We start from the raw sequence: 12,864 nt of genomic DNA, 5'->3' as shown, positions 1-12,864 counted from the left end.
AGCCCACCAGGCTCCTCTATCCATGGGATTCTCTAGGCATGAACACTGGAGTGAGTAGCCATCCATCCTCCAGGGAATCTTCCCGATCCAGGGGTCGAACCGGCATCTCTTATGTCTCCTGCGTTGGCAGGTGGGTTCTTCACACTAGCGCCACCTGGGAAGCCCCCAGATAAACTTACCTTCTTATTCCTTCATCTTCAGTGCCCCCCCCCCCCCGCCCCCGACCACGACCCCTACCGTGAAGAAAAGCACAAAGTCAGGGATTGATGCTGCATCATTTTTTTTTTTTACTTTTGCCTTCTTAAAGCATGTGCTGAGCTGATGGGTGAAGCAGTTTGGCAATTAAAAAGGCCCAGCGGCTTGGGCAGCGGCAGAGGGGGAGGCCAGGTGAGGGGTTGGGGCGGACCCTCTCTCCTGGGCCAGGGAGCAGCGAAGCCCGCACTAACTTCATAAAATACAAAACTAGGGAGGGTTGAAGGTAGGAGGGAGACTTGTAAAATACAATATCTTAGGGACTGGCAATAATAAAAAATAAGGCTCATTATTTACAAACAATTTCTGTTCTTGGTCTCTGTACAGTGAGGGGGGGCGGGGCGGGGCTTAGTGGGTCGGTCTGTTGATGTGTCTGTGTGTGTATGTGGTCGGGGTGGGGCAGGGAGGCAGTGGTCCTCTTGGTCATTATGAGAAAGGAGGTGGGTAACCCAGTGAGTGGTTTATCTGAGAAGGACGGATGGTTGTGGGAGGGAGGGGGTGAGAACAGAGTGGTTGGCCCAAGGGAACAGTCCAAATGTGGGGGGAGGGGGGCCCCAGTCAAGATCTGGGGCAAAGAGGGGCTGGTGGGGGATGGGGAGCGGAACCCTTTCTCCTGGGAGGGGACCCCAGGGGGCAGGGGTATGAGCCGGATCCGGGTTGGTGAGCAGGACGACCCCTCTTCTGAGTACCAGAGGGTACGCCCTGTGTCCTGGGTCTTGGCACGGCCTAGGAGAGCTTGACGGTGGTGTTGGGACCCAGATCCCTGGAGAGAGAAGAGAAGTTAGGGATGACTCTGTCCGGGAAGGACCCTCTCGCCCGTCTGCAAGCTGGGTTTGGACTTGGGAGGGATGGGGCCGTGGGAGGGTGTGGCTGACAACATGGGGACCAGGGCTGGGCGGAGTCTGGGGCCCCAGGAAGGGAAGGGGCCACCCACCCACCTCTCATGGAACCACTCCTTAGGGTGGGAGAAGTCAGGACCCGTGATGTTCCCACCGACGTCCTTTGGCCAGGCCTCACTCAGGTACTTGCTCGTCTCGTGGGTGCTGTCCAGGTGGTCATGTTGCAGGTGGTCCTGGGGTCGCTGCTCCACCGGCCCCCCGGGCTTGATCTCCCAGCCATCGGGGGGCTCCACAGGCAGCAGGGCACTGCGGCCATCCTCCCACGAGCCTGCTCCCTCGTCGTAGAACAGGAGGCTCCGGGAGGGCACTGGAGAAGGAGCTCAGGGTGAGCCATGGTGCCAAGGCTCCCTCCCCGTCTAGGCCGCATTCAGGGCCCAGTGGTCAAGGACCTGGGCCCTGGACTCTTTCAGGCCTGGATCTGAATCCAGCTCAAATGATGCCCAGCTGTGTGACTGCAGGCAAGCCATGCCTTTGCTTTCACCTTTCTGAGCTTGCTCATCTGTAAAACAGGATACTAGGGGCCAACCTCCTGTCGATGCGAGGTTTAAATGAGATAACAGAGTAACTGAAACAGCACTCAGAGCAAGTTAGTGCTCCCTAAGCAGAGGGCACTGGGCTGGGGCATCTGAGAGCTGGGTTTTCATCCTACTGAACCACTCCCTTCCTGTGAGACCTTGAATAAACCTTTTCCCCATTTGAGGCCCCAGTTTACCCCTCAGGGAGATGAGGAAAAGAGAAAACACATTTGTTGGATATCTACTATGCCTATCAGACACTGTCGGCATCCTTTAACCTATATCAAATCATTAACAGAAACTCTTAGAATGAGATATTTTTAGGTCTATTTCACAAAACAGGCCATTGAGGCTCCAGGTTGTCAGGGACGTTGTCCCAGTCTAAGGACGATGCACTGTAGCTGAGCTGCAGACCCTGGCCCACCTGACTCCAGGAGCCGCCGGCACCCTCCTCACTCTCAGGGCCCTGACCCCACGGCCGCTCCCTCCCCTCAAGGGCCTGCAGGCCCAACTCATTTTCCCTGCAGCATCCCTCCTTCGTGAAACTCACTCCCCCCAGCTCCTCGCTCCCTCCGACCTCCCATCTGTTTCCTTTTCCTCCTCCTGCCCTGCTGGATGACACGCTCCAGGAGGCCATGAGGGACCGTCTGGAAGTTCCTCTGGAGGTCTGTCTGAAGTATCCTCTGTCTCCGGAAATCCACCCTATTCTTCGCTGCCCCCGGGGCCGGTTCTCCCCTTGCCACTTCGTGTTGTGTCTTTTCTCTCCTCTTGTGAGCGCATCAAAAGGGAGCGACTGCTGCTCTCGTTTAGTAGAGCCTGCAGTGTACTAGGAACTGTACCGAGAGCCTTCGTGCACCATGCCATTTCGTCTTCACAGCAAACATGCTCAATAAGCATGGAACTGGTAACTCCCATTTTCGAGATAAGAGATTAAAATTTAGCATGCTTCAGACGCATGCCCGAGGTCACGCACTTAGCGAGTGGCAGATATGACTGACTGGGAAACTCCATGTTCCTAACAGTCCTCACAAGCCCCAGGGGGTGGTAACTAGCTGAGTCCACACCACCACTCCCACACTTCTGCCCGGGACAGACATTACCAGTGGATCTTGCCACACCTTCCTGTTGATCCTGAATGGGGCCTCAGAGTCCTTCTTAGCAGTGCTTCATGCAGCCACTAACATCTTATGGAAAATGGCCCTGGAGCTGAAACTCACTCGCTATCCCGGTTGTAAAATATTGATGGTGGCTTAGCAGATGCGCCCTACCAACCGGCGCCATAATACATGGGGCTAGGGTGGGAACATTCCTGTTATTCCCTAAACCTCCTCCCCTGGCCAAGCCACTCCTGGGTGGGTTGGGAATCAGGGGCTCTGCCTTGTAGTTCTAATTCTAGAACTAACATCAAACAAATCATAGACCCTTGGGAGAGGCCTCAGTTTCCCCATCTGCAAAATGGGAAGGTAGAATGAGACGGTGTCAGCCCCAGACCTGGCTCCTCACTTGCGTCTGTCTTCTGCCCAGAAGTTGGGGCTGGTGTAGGGGGAGGTCAGCCCTGCTTGGGGCACTCACTCTGACTGGCGGCGTAGACGCTGTCAGTGGCCATCGGGTCTTCCTTCACAGTCTGGGAGCCAGAGGAGAACTCAGGGAGGCAGGGCACGAGGGAGCCCAGCACCAGGACAAAGCACAAGGCTGCCACCTGGCAGTGGAGAGAGTGTGGTGGGCAGAGCTGGGCCAGGGGATGGCGGCAGCCCTGGCCACCCCCAAGCCCCTCCCCCCTCCCCCCTCCATGAGCCACTGGGGGCCAAAGGCTCATCATTTTTTCAGGAAATCTGCTCCCAGAGCCATGTGCGGGAGAAGAAGGTGGAGGCTGTCAGGCCATCTCAGCCCATTGGAGAGGGGCCACCCCAGGCAGCACTAGAAAAGAGAGGGAGTTGGCCAGTGTGGCTATCACCTCTGGGGTGGAAAGGAATCAGGAAAGGAAGGAAGGGGTAGGTGCTGGAGGAGACTGAGGCTGGGGCAAGGGACGGGGACATATCTTCACACTAGATTCCCAGCAGGACTCCCAGGAAGACTGGCCAGCACCGGGAGCTAAGAGTCACAGAGCCCAAACTAACACCTGCCTCTACTCCGGCTTTGCCACCTGATCCTGACAGCTTGAGGATCTTAGAGGGCCCGAGGACAGTGATTAACCCAGAGGCCACAGGCTGTACAGCTACAGGGGACGTGGAAAAGGAGCAAGCAGAGGCTGTGGCCACAGCCTGGACATCCCACCAGGCATGTAGAGAGAGACAGGTCCATATTTCCCCGCATCGCCCCAGGCCCATCCCCTCACTGGATCCTCAGAGGCTGCCTCCTCACTGCGCTTGGCCTGTCATCCCCTAGCAGCGTTCGTGTGAGTCACTACCATCCACACCGTGTCAGAACTGGTCAGGGAAGGTCATGTTTTGGAAGGTTCCATGGGCTTTGGGGAGAGAGGCGGGGGTCTGCTGGAGCCAGTGCACTGAATGCTCTGCACACCACCCCCCAGGCCCCGGAAAGCCGGCCTGGGGGCAGAGCGGGCCTCTTGCGGATCTGTGGGGAAGGAACAGTGACCTACCATGAGGCAGGTCCCGGTCTGGGTGGCTGCCATCTTGTAAGGTCTGGAGATCTTGCTGGTGACCAGAGTCTGGAGTTTCTGCAGCTGCTGGAGCAGAGTCCTGAGGGGGGCACAGCGGTCACCCAGCGGCTCTGACCCAGCAGGCAGGTATCTCTGCCTCCTGGAGCTCTCCCTGGGTGTGGGTGCAGGTGGGGGCACCTGGGCTGGCTCTAGACTTGGCTTCCACACCAGGTGCCCGCTTCACTCAAGGCAGAAAAGGTCACTTCCTGCTTGGCTCCTCTGTGGCGTGGCCGGGGCACCTGGCACCCGCTTCACGCTGAATAGCGGGGTCACCCTGTGGGAGCTCAGAGGAGCCCCGTGAGGCTTCTTCTGGCCAAAGCGGAGACTGGAGGCGGGCCTAGCCCACCTGGGCTGAGGTCACTTTCTTTTTCTTTAACCCCGCAGCAGCCGCAGCTAAACCGACCTTCCCTCCTTCTACCCTGAGCTGCTAAGAAGGACGTGTCTGGCAGCGGCCTGGTACATGGTGAGGAGTGAGTGTGCGGGCGGGGGGGAGGAGGGGGGAAGCTACCATTTTTGTTAATTTTGTCACAGCACGTGTAACACTTCGTTCATTCACAAATTTGTATGTCATACCACGGGGTCGCAAAGAGTCAGACACGAATGAGCGACTGAACAACGACGTCAGTCTCCTTCGCTAACTGTGGGGGCTCCCTGAGGGCAGGGACTGGGTCCTCCCCAGCAAGGACTCCGCCCACCCTTGGTGAACAAATGTTGAACCATCTCTTCCCTCCCGCCCAGCTGGTCCATGGGGTTGCAGTTCCCAGAATGTACAGCAGGTGGCGAAATAGCTCCAAGGGCCTGGCCCTATTTGGGACCAGAGAGGAATCTGGGCCAGAGGAAGCGGGTGAGGGGCGAAGGCTCCCTCCCCTCTTCCCTGAGTCAGAGGGGCATTCTCCAGGTCAGTCAGGGGAGTGGCTGGATCCCGCTGGAGAAGCTGGGGGAGAAGGAAGGAAAGAAGGAAAGAGCCTTCTGTTGAGCACCTGCTCAACAGAACAGGGTGCTGTTTTAATTACTCCCAGCGAACAATTATTAAAGACCTACTGTGGGCTCATGACTGGTCACTAACAAGAATTCAGAATAACAGCAAGAAAAAAGAGAAGGAAAGTTAACACGAAGGGAGCATTCTCAAACGCCAAGGAGAGTGCTGGCCCTTTTCTTGCTAGGTCTTATCACATTGTCACATGAATCCGGGGAGATACCACTTCCATCGTCTCCATGTCGACAGAGAAACTGGGGCCCAGAGATGCATGACAGTTTTCCCAGGATCACAAAGACAGCACCCGGAGTTGTGACTTTCTGTGGCCACCGCATGCCAGGCCCTGTGTGGGCTCCAGACTGTTTCTCAAACTTAGTCGTGCACGTGAATGACTTAAGTGTGTTGCTGAAATGCAGATTCTGATTCAAGTTAAGTGTGGGGAGAGGCCCGAGATTCTGCACTTCTGCAAGCCCCTAGCTGATGCTGATGTGCTGGTCTGAGAAACTCACTCTGAGTAGTAAGCATGCACACCATGTACACCGGTGGTCTGACTTCAGGGTGCCTCAGAATCACCTTAGGAGGGCTTGTTAACACATAGGTTGTGGAACCTTCCCCAGATTCAACAGGGCTGGCAGGAGGCCCGAGCACGAAGCATTTCTAACAAGTGCCCAGGGGCTGCTGCTGGTTTGTATTACCTCACTTAAGCATCTCGCCAGCCGTGTCCAGTATTTAGAGTTCTGAGTGGATAAAGGAGGAAGGGAAACTGAGGGTCCCAGGCTGCAGGGCCCCTGCTTCTGGGATTTGCATTACTCTGAGCTCAGTGGCCTCTCCTCTCTCCTGCTTCCCAGAGCTATGCCAGAGCCAGCCACTGGCTGCAGAAGGGCAGGGGCCAGGGGGCACGCAGGCGGCACCACCCACCTGTTGGCATTCTCCAGCGTTTCCACCTTCTTCCACAGTTCGTTGTTCTCAGATGTAAATGTCTCCACCCTGGGGGGCCAAGCAGGCACAGGCTCAGCGCCAGCCCCCAGACCTGGCTTCCCCCCCACTTTGGGGTCACGTGGGGTGTGGCATGCTGAATCTTAGTCCCCGACCAGGATTTGAACCTGTGCCCCTTGCACTGGGAGCACAGAGTCGTAACCACTAGACCACCAAGGAAGTCTCTCTGCTGCCCGCTTTGCGCTGCCCACCAGCATCCTACTCCCCATGCCACTCCCCCACCGCCCCCGAGAGGGTGGGAGAGGAAGCCAGGTTGGGGAGCGGAGCCCAGGCCACTCGGACTGTCCTCCCGCCCCAGGCCTCTTACTTCTTTTCTAGACACTCCACGTATTCCTTCTTCTTACGGCGGCTCTCCTGGGCCGAGATCTAGAGGGGAAAGCCCCCAAACGGGAGTTGTTATTGTTCAGTCACCATGCTGTGTCCGACTCTCCGTGACGCCGTGGACCGCAGTAGGCCAGGCTTCCCTGTCCCTCACGGAATTACCAAGCCACGTATCCAGTTCCTGGGCTCCCCAGTTTCAGGACTGGCATGGCCAGGGAAGCAGAGCCCCGCCCCCACCCCCCAGGAAGCCCCAGGGCAGGGCCAGGGTCTGCCTCGAGATTTACCTTGTTCTTGATCTTCCTCCGGACCCTCTTCAAGGCCTTCTCCTCGGCTTTTGTGAGGGGGAGTTTGGTGGGGATGGGATAGCCCTCAGCAACCAGGGTGCGCTTCTCCTCCTCCGTCAGGAGCAGCGGCCCCGACGTCCCCTGTAATTTCTGCGGCAAGGGGGACATACTAGTTAGGAACCAGACAGCCCTGCATTCAAATCTGAGCTTGGCCATTTACCCTCAGCACGACCTGGGCAAGGCACCCAGCTCACTGAACCTCAGTTTCCTCATCTGAAAAAGGGGCGGATCTGAATTAAATCCAGTAACATGTCACAAGTTCTGAGGATGTTGTTGGCAGCCTGGCATGTTAGGCCCTCAATATAGTGTTGGGAAGGGCTGGTCCCTAGATCCCATTGTGGAATCCACAGCCTCAGAGCTTACTTGTCCAGGGCCCCCTGAACAGCACCCACCTCGGACACCTACCACCTCTAGACCTGAGGGGTCCCCCACCCATCCCAGGGCTTCTGGGCCTCCTGAACTTTGCTCTGCAAACAGTGCTCCCTGGAGGCAGCCTGAGCTATCCCCCTGGAGGTCAGGAATGTCAAGTTGTAGGCCCAGCTTGGCTGCCAGTGGGCTCAGCAGGCCTCTTGGACTTTTCCCGTTTCCTATTCATCCCCAAGCACAATTAAAAAATCTTCACTCCCATCTGCGGGGCAGGCACCTCCTGTGTTCTGATGCGGGTGGGGATCAGGCTTAGGGCTCCCCCCAGACACTGGGTTCCTCTGGCCCCAGCTGCTTACGTGAGGGGCGGTGAGGAGCGGAGAGGTGGAGATGGCCGTGGAGGAGCGGGCCATGGGCCGGATTGGGCTGGAAGGGGGCAGAGAGCGGGGACTCTGGGAGCCGTCGCTGTCGCTGCCGTGGCTGCTGGGGGGCGTCGGAGGCATCTGCAGCAGGTCCTCTGTGGGGAGCAGGAGAAACCAGGTTAGCCGGGCGCCCCAGCTCTGGGCAGACAGAGTTCGGCACAGCGTGGGCCTAAGTCGGTCCGAAGGCATCTGGGCAGACTGCTCGGGCCTTGACCCCTATAACGTCAGGACCCCCCTCCCCCCAGACCCTAGTATGTCAGAAAGTAGAGTTGACATCCCAGAAGACAGTATCTGAGGGCCATGCCCTCTCTGACTCCACCAAGCCCAGCTCCTTTAAACCCGATTCTTGGTGGGAATTCCCTGGTGGCTCAGACGATAACGAATCCCCCTACAATGCAGGAGACCTGGGTTCCATCCTTGGGTTGGGAAGATCCCTTGGAGAAGGGAATGGCTACCCACTCCAGTGTTCTTTACTGGAGAATTCCACGGACAGAGGAGCCTGGTATAGTCCATGGATGGGGTCGCAGAGTTGGAAATGATTGGGCGACTAACACTAACACTTGGCAGGGATAACACAGAGGCTGGATTCTCGGGGCTCCTCTCCCTGGTGGCTCAGACAGTAAAGAATCCACCTGCAATGCAGGAGACTGCCAGCGATGAAGGAGATCCAGGTTTGATCCCTGGGTCGGGAAGATCCCCTGGAAAAGGAAATGGCAACCCACTCCACTATTCTTGCCTGGGAAATCCCACGGACAGAGGAGCCTAGCGGGCTACAGTCCCTGGGGTTGCAAGAGTCGGACACAGCTTAGTGACTAAACCCTGACTTCATAGGGCTCAGGGTCTGTGAGCCTCCAACTTGGCAACCCCAGGAGATGTCTGGAGTCTGCCCACAGCGATACCCATGGGGATCAGACAGGGCAAACGACAGCCTCTGTCCCTTTCTTTCCATTTAACACCAGGGTGTCCATTTCCCACCTCAGGGTAACAGGGCAGCAGGCACTGAGCTTTCAGCAGACGCGCCAAGAGCACTGCTCTCCCCAGCACGCCCTCCCTGCTGCCTCTCTTGGCCGCAGCATCAGGAAGAAGCCTGCGCTGAGCCCAGACGACCAAGAGCCTGGAAGGCTGCAGTCCCTGGGGTTGCACAGAGTCAGACACAGCTGAGCACACGCGCATGCACATGCGGGAATCTGGAGCTCACTGCACCGCAGAGCTGGGCTGAGATTGGGAGGAGGAACCACTGCGTGCTTCTGGGCTCTGCCCCCCATTGCCTCTACAGGAGTCCCCTCTGTCTTCTTTAGCTCTCATCTGCCTCTCGTGGATGCCGTACTGTAAAGACCACTGAACTTGGAGTCAGACCCGAGTTCAAGTCCTGACTGTTGTACCCCACAACAGTGTGACCTATATTCATGTTTACTTAACGTCTCCCAGCCTCACTTCCCTGTTGAACTGGGGGTGAAATGACTCCCTGTATGGAGCTGGGAGGATGCAATGGGCTAATGGATGCGACCATGCTTTATGATGTAAGGTGTTTTCACACTGGTCCCTTTCTGCTGCTGCTGCTGCTGCTGCTAAGTCGCTTCAGTCGTGTCCAACTCTGTGCGACCCCATAGACGGCAGCCCACCAGGTTCCCCCGTCCCTGGGATTCTCCAGGCAAGAACACTGGAGTGGCTTGCCATTTCCTTCTCCAATGCATGAAAGTGAAAAGTGAAATTGAAGTCGCTCAGTCATGTCCAACTCCTAGTGACCCCATGGACTGCAGCCCACCAGGGTCCTCCATCCATGGGATGGTCCCTTTCTACCTCCAGTTAATTCTGTCTTCTCTCAGAGGCTGTTGTGAGTAACTTGAGGGTGAAACTTGGGCCTTATTCATCTTCCTAAACCTTGTGGTGGTTCGTCCAGGGCCTGATACACAGTTGATGCTTAGTCAGTGTTGGATGAATGAATGCGGTGGGACTGGAAAGATTAAGTTAGTCCTCTCTCCTGCTCAACCCAAGAAGCTCCCTCTGTCCTCTCCTGTCAGGTCTGGGGAGGTGTTTCCTGGGATCTGTCATCTTTAACCCACAACACAACCGTATAATTAGTGGTTTGTCTGTGACCCTCACTACTGTGTGAGCTCCTTGGGTACAATGACTGTTTTCTCTCTGTGCATCCCCAGTTCCTGGAACTAGGAGAGGCCCAATGTACTCTTGTTGGATGGGTGGATGAATGGATAGCTGGAAGAATGGACAGATGGACAGATAAATGAGTAAATGGATGAATGGATGGATGAGCTGATGGCTATGGAGAGGACCTCAGTTAGTGAATGATGGGAGGGGAAACTGGAAAACAGGATGAGAAACTGGTGATAACAGTGACAACAGCTGTAGAATGAGCAGGAAGGGCCTGGAGAGGCAGGGAACGGGCACAAAAGGGAGGAGAGGCTGTTATGGGGAGAAAAGGGACGTGTCGAGGGAGACAGGGGCTGAACCGAGGGGTAAGGAATGCGGTCTGTCCAAGACTGGAGACGAAGAGCCCCTCTCCAGACACACCCACCTGGTGTCACTTTGAGGAACTGGTGCACCTCCTGGGGCTCGGCTTTGATCACTGGCAGCTGAGTCATCTCTCCTGGGGCCTGAGGAAGAGGCAGGGCTCCGTCAGCTGCTCCGGGGGCCTGTCCCCACCAACTTCCCGCCCTCCCTGAGCCTGGGGGCGTCTGCCCTACTGCATTAAGAAAGTAGCTGGGCTCAGGGTTCCAGGCATATCCCAGAGAGAGCAGAGGCAGGTTCTTATGCCTCAAGCAGAAGGCAAGTCAGGCCTCAGGGAAGAGAGTGGTGGCCAAGGAGCATCGTTTAGCTCCCGAGTTCAGGGAAGAAGGGCTTCCTGTGGCCTCTGAGGCCAGGACTGTCTTTTTCGTAGGGGGTGACCCTACACCGACTGTGAACACCATGCAGGCCTGGGTATGTGGGTTGCCATGAGACCCACATAATGTAATGTCTGGCAGATTACACTGCCAGATACACTGCCAGATTCCCTGAACGGTAATCACAACGCCGACGAAGGAGGCATTATAGAAAGGTCCCCAAGCGTCCCTGAGCAGCTGAAATCTGAGTCCTGAAGTAGAAACAGCAGTATTCCAGATACAGGGTGGGGCAGGATGTGGGTGAGGGGAAAGGCACTCCACGTCGAGGAAAAAGCATCTGCGAAAGCACAGCGCCCAGACAGAGCCTGGCTAGATCCGGAAACGGTGCGCACAGAGGGCGTCCAGAGTGTAGTCTGTGTCAGAGGTGCGGTGGCGAGACACAGACCAGAAGACCTGGGGAGAGGACGTGGCTCCCCTGAGCCCAGCGCCTAACTTCCATGACCTTGGCTCCACGGCCATCCTGTCTTCCCTTCCTGCTCTGCGGAGGCCTCAGGAGTCACAGAGCCAGCCCTGAAGATGGTCCCCAAAGATCCTCTCCGTCTGCAGCCAGCCCTGAACCCTCCAGTCCCTGGTGGAGGAGGAAGGATTGCCCTTTCTTGCCTCGGTGTGCAGGCTAAGTCGCTTCAGTCGTGTCTGACTCTTTGCGACCCCAGGCTCTCTCGCGTCCATGGGATTCTCCAGGCAAGAATGCTGAAGTGGAGTGGGTTGCCATTTCCTCCTCCGGTGGATCTTCCCGACTCAGGGATCAAACCCGTGTCTCTTACATCTCTGGCACTGTCAGGCAGGCTCTACCGCTGCTGCCACCTGGGAAACCCTTGGGTCACGTGCGTTTTGAGCAGGTGAGCCATGTGGCCAGCAGGGGGCAGTGCCAGCCAAGCCCCGACTCAAGGGATTCCAAGAGCTTCCCGGTGACTCAGTGGTAAAGGATGCTCCTGCCAATGCAGGAGATGCGGGTTCGCATCCCTGGGTGGGGAAGATCCCCTGGAGAAAGAAATGACAACCCACTCCGGTATTCTTGCCTGGGAAATCCCATGGACAGAGGAGCCTGGTGGGCTAGTCACAAAGAGTCGGACACAACGTAGCAACTAAACAACAACTCGTGTTTTAGACGCAAGAGTAGGAGCCCGTTAGCCATAGTTCAAGCTCCCATTTTACAGAGAAGGAAGCTGAGGAATGAAGAAGGAAGGCACCGTGCCCACAGCACAAGTGGGAGCAGAGCTGGGACCAGGCAGGGCCTCTCCCAGGCGCCGGGAGTCTGGGCCTCACGGCCCCAGAAGGGTCTTCAGAGGTCCGCTTTGGTTCTATAGCTGAGCGATGGTATCTAGACATTCATGGGGGGAGGGCCGGCCTGCGCGTGTAGGTTAAACATATTCATCTCATGAATATAAACAATGGAAATAGGGTATAATTTTTATATTTCCATTTAGGTGTTTCTTCGTTTTTAAAAATCCGGACACTGAGAAAATTATGTGGCCTGGGCTGTCTCCTACCCTGAGACCCTGGGTGGGGTCCCCAATGCCCAGCCCTGCCTGGGTGCCTTCGTCTTCTTCCGCACACAGTGAGGGCCCCCGTGGTCTGAGTCTGTTCTAGGTTGGTGAAAGGGTGGCCCAAGGTGGGGGCAGAGACAGGGCCACACTGCTCCCTGCTCAGAGCCCCAGGGTGCCCAGGGTTTCAGATGGCCCTTCCTGCAGAGATCCACCCCCCCTCTCCCGCCCTCAGCCCCTGTAAACAGACCCCAGGCTCACCTGGTGGGGGACGGGCAGCCTGGTCAGGGGGCTGAGGCCCAGCAGCGGGGTGGTGGCCATGGCAGCGGCGGCGGCCATGGCCGAGGAGGCGGCCAGAGGGTCCACGGGCAGCTCCGGGCTCTGTTCCTGCTTCACCATGACTGAGCACAGTTTGTGCCCCAGCACCCACGCTCCATGTTCCACATCTAGGGAAGGGGGCAGGACCCAGGCTCAGGCGACTCCCAGAGCAGAGGGCTCGGCCCCCCTCCTGGCCCCTTGCTGGACAGGGCCGTGGAGGGATGTTAGGGTACACGAGGAAGCAGGAAGGGAAGGGCATGGGGGGCGGCGCTGCTGAGGTGGAAGGGCAGAGTGGGCTGGCCCAGAACAGATAGAGGCCTCTTCTTCACTCAGCAGTTTACAGAGTGGGCTTGGACAACAGACCCCTCCCGCCTGGCTGTGTGACCTTAGGCAAGGTGCTTAACCTCTCCGAGCC

The 12,864-nt window shown here is 57.1% G+C and overlaps 1 protein-coding gene across 2 annotated transcripts in view; it reads right to left on the bottom strand.

The window, feature by feature from the left end:
• Positions 1–263: 263 nt before the first annotated feature.
• The window catches only part of CREB3L1 (cAMP responsive element binding protein 3 like 1), a 37,098-nt gene continuing 24,497 nt past the window's right edge, over positions 264–12,864 (bottom strand). For both annotated transcript variants that reach the window (XM_086341371.1, XM_086341370.1), the window contains exons 3-12: positions 12,393–12,577; positions 10,281–10,359; positions 7,685–7,842; positions 6,903–7,052; positions 6,605–6,663; positions 6,220–6,288; positions 4,266–4,365; positions 3,239–3,365; positions 1,191–1,458; positions 264–1,015 (exon numbers count right to left, since the gene is read on the bottom strand). In XM_086341371.1, coding sequence (XP_086197497.1) covers positions 979–1,015; positions 1,191–1,458; positions 3,239–3,365; positions 4,266–4,365; positions 6,220–6,288; positions 6,605–6,663; positions 6,903–7,052; positions 7,685–7,842; positions 10,281–10,359; positions 12,393–12,577 — 1,232 coding nt within the window. In that variant the 3' untranslated portion in view covers positions 264–978. The remainder of the gene's footprint in view (positions 1,016–1,190; positions 1,459–3,238; positions 3,366–4,265; positions 4,366–6,219; positions 6,289–6,604; positions 6,664–6,902; positions 7,053–7,684; positions 7,843–10,280; positions 10,360–12,392; positions 12,578–12,864) is intronic.

This window comes from Bos grunniens, chromosome 15 (assembly GCF_055505025.1).
Source record: "Bos grunniens cultivar Pamir isolate PY7600 chromosome 15, Bosgru_T2T1.0, whole genome shotgun sequence".
Classification (NCBI taxonomy): Eukaryota; Metazoa; Chordata; class Mammalia; order Artiodactyla; family Bovidae; genus Bos; species Bos grunniens.
This window is presented reverse-complemented; position numbering and strand designations above follow the sequence as displayed.